Below are 13261 nucleotides of genomic sequence, written 5' to 3' on the forward strand. Positions count from 1 at the left end.
GCGGCACCTAAGACACCCCTCAAAATGACGTTGGTTCCTGCATTAGATCGCTCCACCAATACTCGATTCGCCTGCCGAGCCAATCCTGACATGAGCCTTTGATATCACGTCTCTGAGTCTAGATGCGTCAGCGGGCTCGGGAATCTGGCTTCAGGAGGACAATATTGGTGGTGCAGATGAATATTCCGAAGATATGGGCTAATCAGGGAGTGTAGCAGGGGCCCAAACCCCAATCGGCATTGGTACAAAACTCCTCCGCCGCCGCCTCCCCTTCGACGTCCTCTATTCAGACGCAAACACGCTCGTTTCAATTCCATCCTTAGGCCATCGCCACAGTACATTCATTTGTTTCCTGTTCTTGCCTGCCCTCTCACTCCTTTGAGGTGCACAAGACAGTCACTCGTTAACCTACCTATCCCCCAAAATTACCTCCGCACAGTCTGCGTTCGTGTCTGTGCCCCGTCGACAACAGTCCGTGCCCACAGCATCGACACCTACCCGCCCACCACTCAGTACCCGGCTCTTTGACCAGAGTCACCAGCCTCGTCGGGTGTGCAAACACCTGGAAACTCGGACCATCAAGAGCACATTGCGTTTACCAGCCAACTTGGTCAGCCTCGTCGTTCGGGTCTTGACTCGCCGAACCTGTGTGCACGCTGCATTTCGTTTCCTGCCACAATCTGGTATCAAATACGGCTTGAGGAACCATTGAATTCTTTCTTGTTTTCATCAATCAATCAATCCAACATTCCAATAGCTCGACAAACGCCACAGCAAACCATTTGAAGATCGACAATGAGAAGCGCAACGCCTTTGGTCCTGGTAGGACTCTGCGCCGCCTTGGCATCTGCCAACCCATTTGACAAGCGTGCATTGGTCACCCATTTCGAGTATGTCACCATAACAGCCACTGTCACGGGGCTTCCGCCCACCAACACTGACGCAGCGCCCATTGACGACTCCAACACCGATGTCGATGGCTCTAATGACTGGAGCTCGACCTGGGTCGATTGGAACGGCGGCCAAGGTGGTGGTCGCAGTTCTGGTGGCGGATGGGGCGGCGGATGGGGCGGCAACGGCAACGGCAACGGCGGCGGCAACTGGGGCGGCATCGGTGGTGGTGGTGGTGGCGGTGGGAATGGCGGCACTGCTGGTCCCTCGAGCACTCCAGATCCAGAACCCACCACGACCAACAATGGAAACAATCCTCCTCCCAACACCAACACCGGACGTCCTACCAACACAGCTGGGCCCACCCAGCCAACCAACACACCGGCACCAACCCAGCCAACCAACACACCGGCACCAACCCAGCCAACGAACACGCAGACATCCCCAACCGGAGGCTCCAACAATCCAGCTCCGACTTCCATCTCATCGGACTACAAGCAAGGCATTCTTGACTCGCACAACATTCATCGTGCCAACCATACGGTCAATGCTCTGGTGTGGGATGACAGACTCACCAACATTGCGGCTCAGATTGCCGCCAGTTGTGTCTATGCTCACGATACCTCCACTGGAGGGGGTGGCTATGGACAGAACATTGGGGCGGGATCCCCTCCCTCTGATATCCCTGCTATGATTACCAACTTGATGTACAACAACGAAATCAACTACTACCCAGGCTATGGCACTGAGCCCAGCATGGCTAACTTCCATCTGTGGGGTCACTTTTCTCAGATTGTGTGGAAGTCGACCACCAGCGTTGGTTGTGCCACTCAGTATTGTCCCAACGGTCTCGCAAACACCGGCGGCGGAGTCAGCCCATACTTTACCGTTTGCAATTACAGTCCTCCCGGTAAGTCTTCACCTTCCCTCTAACACCTCGACACAATTGACTGACATGATAACCTTTAGGAAACTTCGGTGGACAGTATGCCGCAAATGTCCTGGCTCCCCTCGGGTATCCGACGGTGGTCTTGTAAAGCACTGCACTTTTGCTTTTGTGACGATCTTGACGATTTCATGACATTCTCGAGAGCAAAGTCGAGGGAATGCGCCTTGGTTTCATTGGACACATGGACGAACTAATTTGCGTTGGATTTGTGCATACGGCATATTGCTCGGTTGGGTCGGAGCAAATTGGGCATGCAAGGGATTGTTTTCTGACATTTGGCTAGCGAGCCACAAGCATTCATTCTTTTCTTCGGCCGCCCAAGAATCATTTCCTGTGGGTTTGATCAGGACATTTCTACACTTCTTGGACCATACGAATGATGATGGCCCGAGGGTGTTGGGAGATAGCAAAGAGCATCAGTCAAGTCTCGTTCGCGGGAAAATGGACTGGACCTTGTTTAGGAGCTCAGCCTCACGGCATCATGTAACAACAAAGCATTTCAATAAATGACTGCGGACAGCATTGCTTAAATTCCTTGGTGGCTGATGTACATGGATGCTTGAGGATGAAACATAGGGCTTGCCGTGGAACAAAGTTTCTGTTGTGGTCGTAGCAAGGCTTGTCAGCTGACTTTCCCAGAATTTTTATTTGCTAAAGGGGGCAAGAGCGCCAGAAGACCTTTCGGTCATTGTGTGCCTACACAAGTGGGTAGGAAATGAGAAAGGTAAGGTACGAACACTCGGTTGAGAATTACTAAACCATTTGGGTCGGAAGAGATAGCCGTCATTCGGCTCTGGAATAATAAGGGGAATGTAAGAGACTCGGTTCGACTTTGATCGAAATCTTATAAGGTTCCGAGAATATGCGTCTGTATGGATACAAGCTCATGAGATGCATCGCAGCCGCAGGGCTACCTATGCGGAGGCACTCTACTTAGACACTCTAAGTACCTTAACCCCTGTCACCCACTGTTTAACGGTTGTGTCGGGTGAGGAAATGCACGTGAACAAGCGTGCGGAGGAACGGAAGTTGTGGCTAGCGCGCCTGACAATTCCTCGGCAGTGCAAGCTTCTCCGCTTGGCCCAGAATTGCCACCACATTAGTACTGGCACGACTTGCAAGGCGCCTGAGGATTGATGGCATTGATGGTCAGCCGCACAGCCGCCGATTCCATTAATTAGGTCATGGTCATCCACCCAGAGTCCTCCGATGGTCCGCCGTTTTCGAGATTATCCAGGTAAGAACGGCGAGGAGCCACAGAGTCGAGAACGCCGACAATAATTACCTGTAGACACGTAGAGTCTTGTAGGAGGACCCGATGAAAATCATAGTACTTAGATCCTTACCCAAGTACCTTGGAGGAGGTTTTAAAAGCAGTGCGTGTAGCCCCAATTCAAACCAAACTCGACCTAACGACGTCACTGCGACAGGCTGCCACGCTACAGACCCTACTCCGTACATGGCAAGCTGCCACATACACCATCGATCATCGTGCAATTCCAGAATCCCCCACTCGACTTTGAAGCAGATCGCTGCATGACTTGGTCTTGTCGCATGATCAGCATCACAATAACCACCTATCCAAGTACATACCCAGGTCCCAATAAGCTGTCGTGGCTGTCGAGTTGTCTGACTGTTCTAGAAATCTCTCTCAAACAACACGAGGTCCAACCGACGGCTGGACCCCGCGCTTTATAACCTCATCTCCAATCCTAATCGCACCGCTGTCACTTCCTCGGTCGTCAACTCACTTCATTTTTAAGCTCCTCGGTAGCCATTGACCGTATTACCGCCATAGCCAACACTGATTTCGACGCAGTGTACCGAAAAACATCCGGTAGACGACCACCGGGTATCTGCATAGGTCGATTCCACCGCCAGGCGTCCCTCTAGCAGCCATTCGCGCCATTATAGGTGGTGCCGCCAGATCTGGCTGTAAGTGCAAACCATTTCCTTCCTTTCCCCCGACCCGTTCTTTCGCCCTACCACCCAAGAACCACGTCCGATCCAATCACGTCGCACCATCCATTCTGCCCACTTCATCTCATCCCTCCATCTACGACACTTTCCGAACAATCATCTGCTGGACATGGCTCTCGCTACTCGGCCACGTACCGCGCATTCGTCACGGATTCGCCCTCGTCCAAGCATGACATCGCTCTTCTCCAATGTGGCCCTTGGCCTTCACATGTCCATCAAGACTCGGTCACTCTCCACCACAGCCCCCACCTCTCCACGGTTTGATACATTTCCCCATCATTGCTTTCGAACGCAACCATGCACCATGCCACCTGCTCCCCACTGACAAAATCCCTATCCTGCCCCCGGTTCACTTCAAGCCTCGCTCATCTCCCTTGACCTCCCACTTCCTTGGTACTCATTCCTGCTTGCTGGATTGTGTTACTCAGTCCCCAATGCCTGGCTACTACTTGCACGATTGCCATTACTTCTTCCGCACCGCACTTCGTCTCCTAAGCATTGCCACCTTGGTGGCTGCGCTGTACGCATGATTCAGATATTGACGATGCCCTCCTCAATTACAGGAACAAGATACTTCGCTCGTCCAAAGTCCCTCGACGAGACCCTGAATCAAGCCGCTAATCCTCTCCAGAACGGGCAACACGGGCTACTACGCCCTTGCTCTGTTGCAATGGGCCAGTCAGAGGATGAGCGCTCCCTCGAAGCGGCTAAAGGTGTCACAGACTCCTACTCAAGGCGTGAGAACAACCCAATCGAGAGGAGAGACCCCCCAAGACCTGGCATCACATTTGCCGCGCAGGATAAACTGCCCAAACTACCAATCCCCGACTTGGAGGCCACCATGAAGAAATACCTCGACGCCTTGGCCCCCCTGCAGTCCCCACATGAGCACAACGACACCAAAGCTGCCGTCCGCGACTTTATCGAGAACGATGGCCGCGAGTTGCAAGATCGTTTGAAGAAATACTCGACAGGCAAGACCAGTTATATTGAACAGTTCTGGTATGACTCGTATCTCAATTATGACAATCCAGTCGTTTTGAACTTGAACCCTTTCTTCTTATTGGAAGACGATCCCACCCCTGCAAGAAACAACCAAGTCACTCGAGCTGCCTCATTGGTCATCTCTGCCCTATGCTTTGTCCGAGCCGTCAGGAAAGAAGAGCTGCCCCCCGACACACTTAGAGGGACCCCTCTTGACATGTATCAATACTCAAGGCTATTTGGTACCGCACGAGTCCCTACCGACAATGGCTGTATCATTGGCCAGGATTCTGACTCGAAGCATGTCGTCGTGATGTGTCGTGGTCAGGTCTATTGGTTTGACGTTCTCGACCAAAATAATGATCTCATCATGACCGAGAAGGATCTTGCCATCAATTTGCAAGTCATTGTCGACGATGCCGAACAAACCCCCATCCGGGAAGCTGCCAAAGGTGCTGTAGGAGTTCTCACTACCGAGAATCGAAAAATCTGGTCTGGACTGCGGGAACTCTTAACACGAGAAGAAGGTTCCAACAACGCCGAATGCCTTGGCATCGTTGACTCAGCCTTGTTCGTCGTGTGTCTGGACTACACAGAGCCGTCAGACGTCTCTCAGCTATGTGGAAACATGCTCTGCGGCACAAATGAAATCGTCCAGGGCGTCCAAGTCGGCACCTGTACCAATCGCTGGTATGACAAATTGCAAATCATCGTCTGCAAAAATGGGAGTGCGGGCATCAACTTTGAGCACACTGGCGTGGATGGTCACACCGTCTTGCGGTTTGCTAGCGATGTCTACACTGACACCATTCTGAGATTCGCCAAATCAATCAACGGTCAAGCCCCCACAATGTGGACAAGTCAAAGTCCCGACCCCTCGAAACGTGATCCTCACAGCTTTGGTGATGTCAGTACCACTCCTCACAAACTCGAATGGGATATGATTCCGGAGCTCCAGATTGCCCTACGTTTCGCTGAGACGCGTTTGGCCGATTTGATTAACCAGAACGAATTTCAGACCTTGGATTTCACCGGCTATGGTAAAAACTTCATCACATCTATGGGCTTTTCTCCCGATGCCTTTGTGCAAATGGCTTTCCAAGCAGCTTATTATGGCTTGTACGGCCGTGTCGAAAACACGTATGAGCCTGCCATGACCAAGATGTACTTTCATGGCCGAACTGAAGCTATTCGAAGTGTGACACCCGAGAGCGTGGATTACGTCAAAACGTTCTGGGCAGATAATGCCGCGCAGAAAAAGGTAGATGCACTCAAGGCTGCCACAACCAAGCACACCGCCAACACGCGAGAGAGCAGCAAAGCTCAAGGTCAAGACCGTCATCTATATGCATTGTATTGTGTATGGCAGCGCAAGGTCAACGATGAAGGGGCTGAGGCAGCGAGTACGACCGGCTTCAGCTCCAATGGTTGTTCCAGCCCTGGCGACTACTCTGATGCGGGAAGCCCCAGAAGACTGGAAGACATTTCCACATCCCCCGGAGTTCGTTCGCGAGCAGGCACCGATGCCAGTCGCTCACCAGCCCCTCCACTAAGTCAGATGCCACCTCTCTTCAGCGATGCGGGATGGGAAAGAATCAACAATACCATTCTTAGCACCTCCAACTGTGGTAATCCAGCACTGCGACATTTTGGATTTGGTCCTGTCTCTGGCGATGGATTTGGCATTGGCTATATCATCAAGGACGACTCTATCGCCGTCTGTGCCAGCAGTAAGCACCGTCAAACCAAGAGATTCGTTGATAGCCTTGAATCATACCTGAACGAGGTCCGGAGACTGCTTCGGTCTGTTCGAACCAAGGATATGGCGGCTGCCCAACTCACAAAGGCGCGGGAGGTCGAGGACAAAGCAGGCAAAGATGGCCGACTTAAATCGCGGGGTCGCGTTATCAAAACAGACCCGTCCAAGGTCGATGGAGTCCAGACACCTACCAGCATGGACACGGCAGAAGTCGAAGATGATGGTCTAGGTGGATGTAAGTGCCCTAAATATCTCTACGCCTTTTTTGTCACCACTAATTTGTTGTACTAGATGGATTCTTCGACGCTGGCATGCTGTTACAGGCATTGAAGAAAGACCAACCAACTCCTGCCGACCAAATAGCACAAAAACGTCGCACCGTTGGCAAGAAGCTTGCACTCACAGAATATTGATGAATGGGTGACGCTGCACAAGTGTACACAAAGGCAGTTGAGGGTGTCACCAAGGCGCATTTTCCGGTGATGCGTCTTCTGGTTGGTTACCGATGGGCAAATCGGAGATGAATAATCATTGCAGGCTACCACAAGGAAGCTCTGGTTCAAGGGCGATGGGGACGCGATGATGTGCATGCAGCATGACCCAAAGTCGGGGAGACCCCGTGTTCGTGTTGGGTGTGCCTGGATGGTCAAGCGAGCCAATTGGTGGCAGCGAATGACACAGGTCATGGGCCATGGCAAAGAAGAAATGTACGGAGTAAGTAGTGCAATCCAAGGTGGGATCCTGGCGCAGAGCTAATGACATACGCCATGGCGAGCTTGGTTGGTGTCCCTGGTCGAAACTTTGGAAAGGCATAATGGTGGATTGTGATAATGTCTGGCCGATTTGCTTGATATAGACATCTCACATATTACCACTGAGCCTGGCACCTGCACAACATGTTTTTTATACAAGGCTGTAATTCAGGGTTGTTCCTTCTTGTCTTTGATGGCCAACTCTCTCGTGACTTCCCTGTCTCCAACCCCAAGTGAAATACTGGCTGTGGCCTGATCGGAGGGCAGGTGCCAAGCCACATCCAAATCGGGACTAGTGGACTGGGATCTGCCTGCGCCAAGACCAACCCTGAGTCGAACCTCTGCGTCTCTCACTCTGATCACGTCTCTTGTCCCCATCCCCGTACCAGCGAGTCCCTATGCAGTCCCATTACCACCACCTCTGCATCCATTCGTCTTATCTGGTACTCGTCAAAGGTCGTGGCCAGGGCTTGCGACGTTCTCGTTGCTGCTCTGCTCATGCGCCAAACCACACCTTGACTTAACAGATCGTTGTGAGCAGTACCTTGCCACTGACCCATCGCTCAAACGCCTCCCACCACTTTCCCCGATCCTCCTCCACCATGGCAGCAGTCGCCATGCCCTCCATTACCACCTCCCCCAAACTCGCCTCTACCGCCCTCGACACCCCTCACGACCTCTCTGAGCCACTCCCTCTCCCTCAAGTCCACACTCCTCCTACCACCGACGAAGCAAGTCACAAGGACGACGACGCCGCCTCGAGTTCCTCCCTCTCCGATCTCGGCGATGACACCGATGATGAAGAAAACCGCCTCAGGTTTGAAGATGCTGCACGCGCCGGTGCAGAGGCTGAACAGACATCTGAAGTCAAGCCCGACAGATATGAAAATGGTGTACCTATCTTCACGCCGGTAAGTCAAGGCTCGCCGTCGTCATCTACCCTATGATGGCGAGAGTATAGACAGCACTAATGATACACTTGTGTTAGACTATGGAACAATTCAAAGACTTCGAGCGATACGTCAAGGGTGTTGATCCGTACGGCATGCAGTCTGGAATCGTCCTGATCGACCCTCCTGAGGAATGGTACGTCGACGACCCCGGCGCCGATGCTGCACACAACATCGACTCATCGTCACGACGGCACAACTGACCAAAGTGTAGGAAACGAGCCCGCAAAGCCTTGGATGAGATGATCAAGACCATCAAGATCAAGAACCCGTTGACACAAGAGTTTCACGGTGCTCAAGGAATTTACACCCAACGCAACATGGAAAAGATGCGCTCCTATAACCTCCCCCAATGGAAAACATTGTGCGAACAAACCGAAAATCAGCCACCTGCACGTCGTGGTGAAAAGAGGTTGAATGCAGACAAGCTGCTAGGAAGAGGCTCCGTCAAGTCCAAGAAACCCGAATCCTCTCCAGGGCCTTCAAGTGGCAGACGACGGCCTGGCCGACCTCGAACTCGCCCGATCAAGGATGAGCCCATCGATCAAGACTCTACACTTCTTGCGCCGCCCACTCCTACCAGTCCGGACGTCAAGCCGATGCCTCTCGATCAAGATGAAGGGGAGAACACGATACTTGAAGGTACTGAGACCACACCATCCAAGGGTAAATCGGGCAAAAAGCCCGCCAAACCCCGTGGTCGTCAGCCGAAAACAGCAGGCAAAAAGGAAAGCGGAAGTGCGGAAACAACTGTTGCCTCTCGGCGGCTGCGCAACGCGCGTGAGGCTAACGATGAGATTGACGAGGAGGCGTTTGAAGATTTTGATTATCGTGCCCATGACAACGATCAGTGGACGGCTGAGCGGTGCGACGAGCTTGAAGACAAATACTGGAAGAGCTTGAACTTTAGCAACCCCATGTATGCCGCAGACATGCCGGGATCACTGTTCGACGACGACACCACCGCGTGGAATGTTGCCAAGTTGCCGAACTTGTTGGACCTCTTGGGACAACCCATCCCAGGTGTTAACACTGCATACCTCTACCTAGGCATGTGGCGAGCTACTTTTGCGTGGCATCTGGAAGATGTGGATCTCTACAGCATCAACTACATCCATTTTGGCGCCCCCAAGCAGTGGTACAGCATCTCCCAGAAAGACGCCCCTAAGTTTGAGAACGCGATGAAGTCCATCTGGCCGTCAGACGCCAAAGCATGCGACCAGTTCTTGAGACACAAGACATATCTCATCTCTCCTTCAATCCTCAAATCCAAGTTCGGCGTCAATGTCAACAAAATCGTTCATCGCGAAGGTCAATTTGTGATTACTTTCCCAATCGGCTACCATTCGGGTTACAACTTGGGGTACAACTGTGCAGAATCAGTCAATTTTGCCATTCCTAACTGGCTGCAATATGGCAAAACCGCAAGGAAATGTCAGTGTGAAGCCGACAGTGTCTTCATTGATGTGGACTGGTTCATCCGAAGGATGAATGGGGAACCATCTCCAGAGTACGAAGAAGTCGAAGTCACCGATGATGAAGATGAGCTGGATGAGCCCATCGATCTCCCCACTCCACCCAGCAGCGATCGAGGCAAGGTCAAAAGTGGCCAGAAAAGGAAGCGCGCACCCAAAGATTTGGGCCCCAACAAGAAGGCCAAGAAGATTGTCAAGATCCGGAAGGTCAGCAAGCATCAGCCTTGTTGTCTATGTCCAAACGACTTTTCCTGGGAAGAATTGCTGCCGACTAGTCATGGTCAAAAAGCCCATCGAACCTGTGCCATGTATACGCCAGAAACGTACATTGCAAAGAAAGATGGCAAAGAGATTGTGCACAATGTGGAGAATGTTAGCAAGGCTCGTTTGGAACTCAAATGCTACGAGTGCCGCCAGAAAAAGGGATCTTGTTTCCAATGTTCTTCGGCCAAATGCACAAAATCATACCATGCAACATGTGCTATGCAAGCTGGTGTCCAAGTGGATAAGGGCGAGATTGCAGTATGGCACCAAGGCGTCGAGTATCGCGATATTGGCTTTGACTGGCGGTGTCGCCTTCACCGGACAGTGAAGAGGGCGAGAATCACGAGTGAGCTTTCTGCCTGCAATCATGCCAACAATGCTTGGGACAACAAGGAATTCCGCACTTTTGTGTATGGATTGCAAAAGGGCGAGCTCATCCAATTCCAAGCCACTAATTCCGACGATGTTGAGGCTGGTATGGTGGTCGCCGGTTATGACAGCGGGCAAGACTCAATTCTCGTCACCATCCTACCAGAGATGAAAACCATCAAAGAAATCGATCCAACGTCAATTCTTTTTGTGGACAGTGCAACTTCTTGTCTCCAGAAGCCATCGGCTCATGCACTGGAGCTTCCGGAAGATCTTCAAGGCAAGACAGCGTCGTTGCCTGAATCGATGGAGAAAAAGCCCAGCGCAGGAGATCCATTTACTCAAGAGCCCCGAACTGAATGGGCCGAGTTTGTCTCTGCAGAACCGGCAGAGAATTCATTACAAAAAGCCGTGGATTTATCCAAGTCAAAACACGTGTGGCTTTATATCGGAGAAACATCCTCCGAAGCCAAGGCGCACTATACGGCGGATCCCGCGAACCGCAGCCACGACCCGGCATCGAACTTCCTGGAATCTGTCTCACCGCCGAAAGCTGTAATGCCACCTCCTCCCCAACCAAAACGACAGTCTTTAGCTGCATCTTACCCGATGCTTAATGTCGCTGCCCGTAATGCTGCTATGACCAACGTCAAGTACAATGGCTCCGGTCCAGTATTTTCCACGTTGCCAGGAACTTTCAGCGGGACAACGCATAATCTCACCAAATCCGCTAGCCAGGAAAAATTTGCCAACGCGCAGAAATCAGCTCCGATCAAGGCTTCAACGTATCGGGACATGCTTGCCGGGCAAGAGGCTCGTACGAATGAGCAGAAAAGAATCCTCCAACGACAAGCTTACAAGTCTCAACAACTTGACGCGGCTGAGTCCAGTAACCCGCTTAGTCATCCACCCATTGGTATCGATCATGATGCTGTACAGCGCCAGCGACAATTTCAACTGCAGGCATCTCAACAGGCCAAGCATATGACTCAATGGTCCAACGATCCTTCACTTCCGCCATTGAAGCAGTATTCTGAACCCTTCCCTAGCTTCCAGGATGGTGACGCGGGTAATCAATATGGCAACGGCACCATGCTGAACTCTGCACCACGTCAACAATCCTTTCATTATAGCAATGACTGGATGAATCAAGCCCTCGGCAATGGCGATGGTCACTTTGCAGCGCCTCAGAATGCCGGCATGAACTCCATGCTCCCTCAGTTTGGTTCACAGCAGCCATCATCCATGCCCACTGGGGCTTTCGCGACTTACAACCACCACCCTCAGAATCAGTTCGGCTTCCAGAATGGCATCAACAATATCAATGGCAACGGAGGCCTAAATTCGCCATTTCAGCCAGCCCCGCCGCGGATAGAGACAATCCGAGCCGCCGCGAGCCAACCCCCTCCACCTCCACCTTCGGCCGAGTTGGAAAGGCAGAGGCGAATATCTAATCCGGCATACCCATTCAAGAGCCCCGATCAAATCAAAGCTCAGAAGGAGGCGAATCAGAGCTCTCCGCCCGGCAGCCGACCAACAAGCTCTTACACGCTCCCAAGCCCCCGGTTACAACATGACAACTATCTGCACAATAACTCAGCATCATCTTCCGCCCAAGCGATTGACCCTCAAAATCCACCTCAATTCATCAATCCAAATGCCACCCAAATCAGCCCTCCAGGAACGAGTGCGGGACATCGATCCGCAAGAGGAAGTTTTTCAGGCCTCGGCATGCACATGTCCATGGGGCCCCCAGTCCAGCCTGTTTTGAAACGCTCGCAATCAATGGACATGGATAGTGACTTGGCGCCTTTCCCGGCTAACTACCTGCCCACCTCCACATTCACCCCGAAGCGATCCGCCTTTGATCCGCTGACCAAGAACGCACATGCCCTCACTCAGCACAAACAAGTCCAACAGTCGGAGCCGCCCATGGCGAGACCATCGCCCCTACTTGCAGCAAGTTTGGAGAAAAGGCCTCTCGGGTCGAATGGGCTGATGCTCAATGATCGACCTCCCCCACAGCAACTTCTTGATTGGCAGGCTCGTGGAGGATTCTGGGGCAAAGTGGCCAATTACTATATCAGCCGACATCAAGAGCAGGCCACAGTCTATCGGTCTCCATTCTCGGGCTCGTCGATTTGCGGACCGCAACAACTTGAGCCGACATTGGCACAGAGATACTACGATAGTCTTGAATCCGAGCAGAAGATCAAGATTGATGAGATGAGGGGTCCAATGAGCGGGTGAACCCACTGTGATTGGACATTGTTATCTGGAGTGCGTGGGGATTCGCCAGCTTTCAAGACATTGCAAATGATATGTTGTCAGAACAGCAACGACGAGTGATTGGAGGATTTGACACGGGATGGCCCCCAAATGACCCAAGTGGCCTTCCAGCGCCTTCTTACTCAACTGCTCTATTCATGTTTTGGCGAAATCGCGTTTCGGGTGGGGCGCTAGTTTACAACGTTTGACAATGGTTGGGAAAGGAGACGAAACGAACAAAAGCACGACCGAGTACGACATGAGCGAAACGCCACGACAAGGAGATTTTTGCAGCGATGGCTTTTCTGTGGTCTTTTATGGAAATATGGAAGGAATAGACAAAAAAAGACCCAACGTATGATCGGCACGACCAAGGCAGCCCTTGGTCTGTACATTCATTTATTTCACGCTTGCTTGCGGAGCTCGGATGTTTGTTGTGATGGGAAGTATTTGTCATGGTGAGACTGAGCGAGCGAGGGTTGCGCAGGCATCTAGTTATCAAAGCAGTAGAGCTTACAAGATGCTAGCAAGCAATCAAACACTTTGACTATACATCTCATGTCTTGACTTGTTTTTCCTCTGCTTGATTCTATCGTCTGACATCATGTTTGATGTCCATC

The 13261-nt window shown here is 51.9% G+C and overlaps 4 protein-coding genes across 4 annotated transcripts; all 4 read left to right on the forward strand.

Moving 5' to 3' along the window:
- Nucleotides 1-307: 307 nt before the first annotated feature.
- Nucleotides 308-2423, forward strand: PV10_04023 (uncharacterized protein). The gene is made up of 2 exons (XM_016368540.1): nucleotides 308-1801; nucleotides 1861-2423. The coding sequence occupies exons 1-2, from the start codon at nucleotides 796-798 to the stop codon at nucleotides 1926-1928; spliced, it is 1074 nt and encodes a 357-aa protein (XP_016224328.1). The 5' UTR covers nucleotides 308-795; the 3' UTR covers nucleotides 1929-2423.
- A 1585-nt stretch (nucleotides 2424-4008) lies between these two features.
- Nucleotides 4009-4350, forward strand: PV10_04024 (uncharacterized protein; the record flags this gene model as incomplete). Its single annotated transcript, XM_016368541.1, has 1 exon — nucleotides 4009-4350. The coding sequence occupies one exon, from the start codon at nucleotides 4009-4011 to the stop codon at nucleotides 4348-4350; it is 342 nt and encodes a 113-aa protein (XP_016224329.1).
- Nucleotides 4351-4364: 14 nt separating this feature from the next.
- On the forward strand, nucleotides 4365-7508 carry PV10_04025 (uncharacterized protein; the record flags this gene model as incomplete). The annotated part of the gene is made up of 2 exons (XM_016368542.1): nucleotides 4365-6798; nucleotides 6855-7508. 2 exons carry the CDS (start codon nucleotides 4365-4367, stop codon nucleotides 6974-6976), a joined length of 2556 nt encoding a protein of 851 aa, XP_016224330.1. The 3' UTR covers nucleotides 6977-7508.
- A 181-nt stretch (nucleotides 7509-7689) lies between these two features.
- On the forward strand, nucleotides 7690-13248 carry PV10_04026 (uncharacterized protein). The gene is made up of 3 exons (XM_016368543.1): nucleotides 7690-8226; nucleotides 8304-8401; nucleotides 8480-13248. Exons 1-3 carry the CDS (start codon nucleotides 7918-7920, stop codon nucleotides 12621-12623), a joined length of 4551 nt encoding a protein of 1516 aa, XP_016224331.1. The 5' UTR covers nucleotides 7690-7917; the 3' UTR covers nucleotides 12624-13248.
- The last annotated feature ends 13 nt before the right edge of the window (nucleotides 13249-13261 follow it).

Source organism: Exophiala mesophila (genome assembly GCF_000836275.1).
Source record: "Exophiala mesophila strain CBS 40295 unplaced genomic scaffold supercont1.3, whole genome shotgun sequence".
NCBI lineage: Eukaryota > Fungi > Ascomycota > Eurotiomycetes > Chaetothyriales > Herpotrichiellaceae > Exophiala > Exophiala mesophila.

Bases quoted from the DNA above. Each gene is read 5' to 3' on its own strand.
- PV10_04023 (XM_016368540.1), top strand. From the start codon at position 796: ATGAGAAGCGCAACGCCTTTGGTCCTGGTAGGACTCTGCGCCGCCTTG. The intron at 1,802-1,860 runs GTAAGTCTTCAC...GATAACCTTTAG, and splicing joins TTGCAATTACAGTCCTCCCG to GAAACTTCGGTGGACAGTAT.
- PV10_04026 (XM_016368543.1), top strand. From the start codon at position 7,918: ATGGCAGCAGTCGCCATGCCCTCCATTACCACCTCCCCCAAACTCGCC. The intron at 8,227-8,303 runs GTAAGTCAAGGC...CACTTGTGTTAG, and splicing joins GTGTACCTATCTTCACGCCG to ACTATGGAACAATTCAAAGA. The intron at 8,402-8,479 runs GTACGTCGACGA...ACCAAAGTGTAG, and splicing joins ATCGACCCTCCTGAGGAATG to GAAACGAGCCCGCAAAGCCT.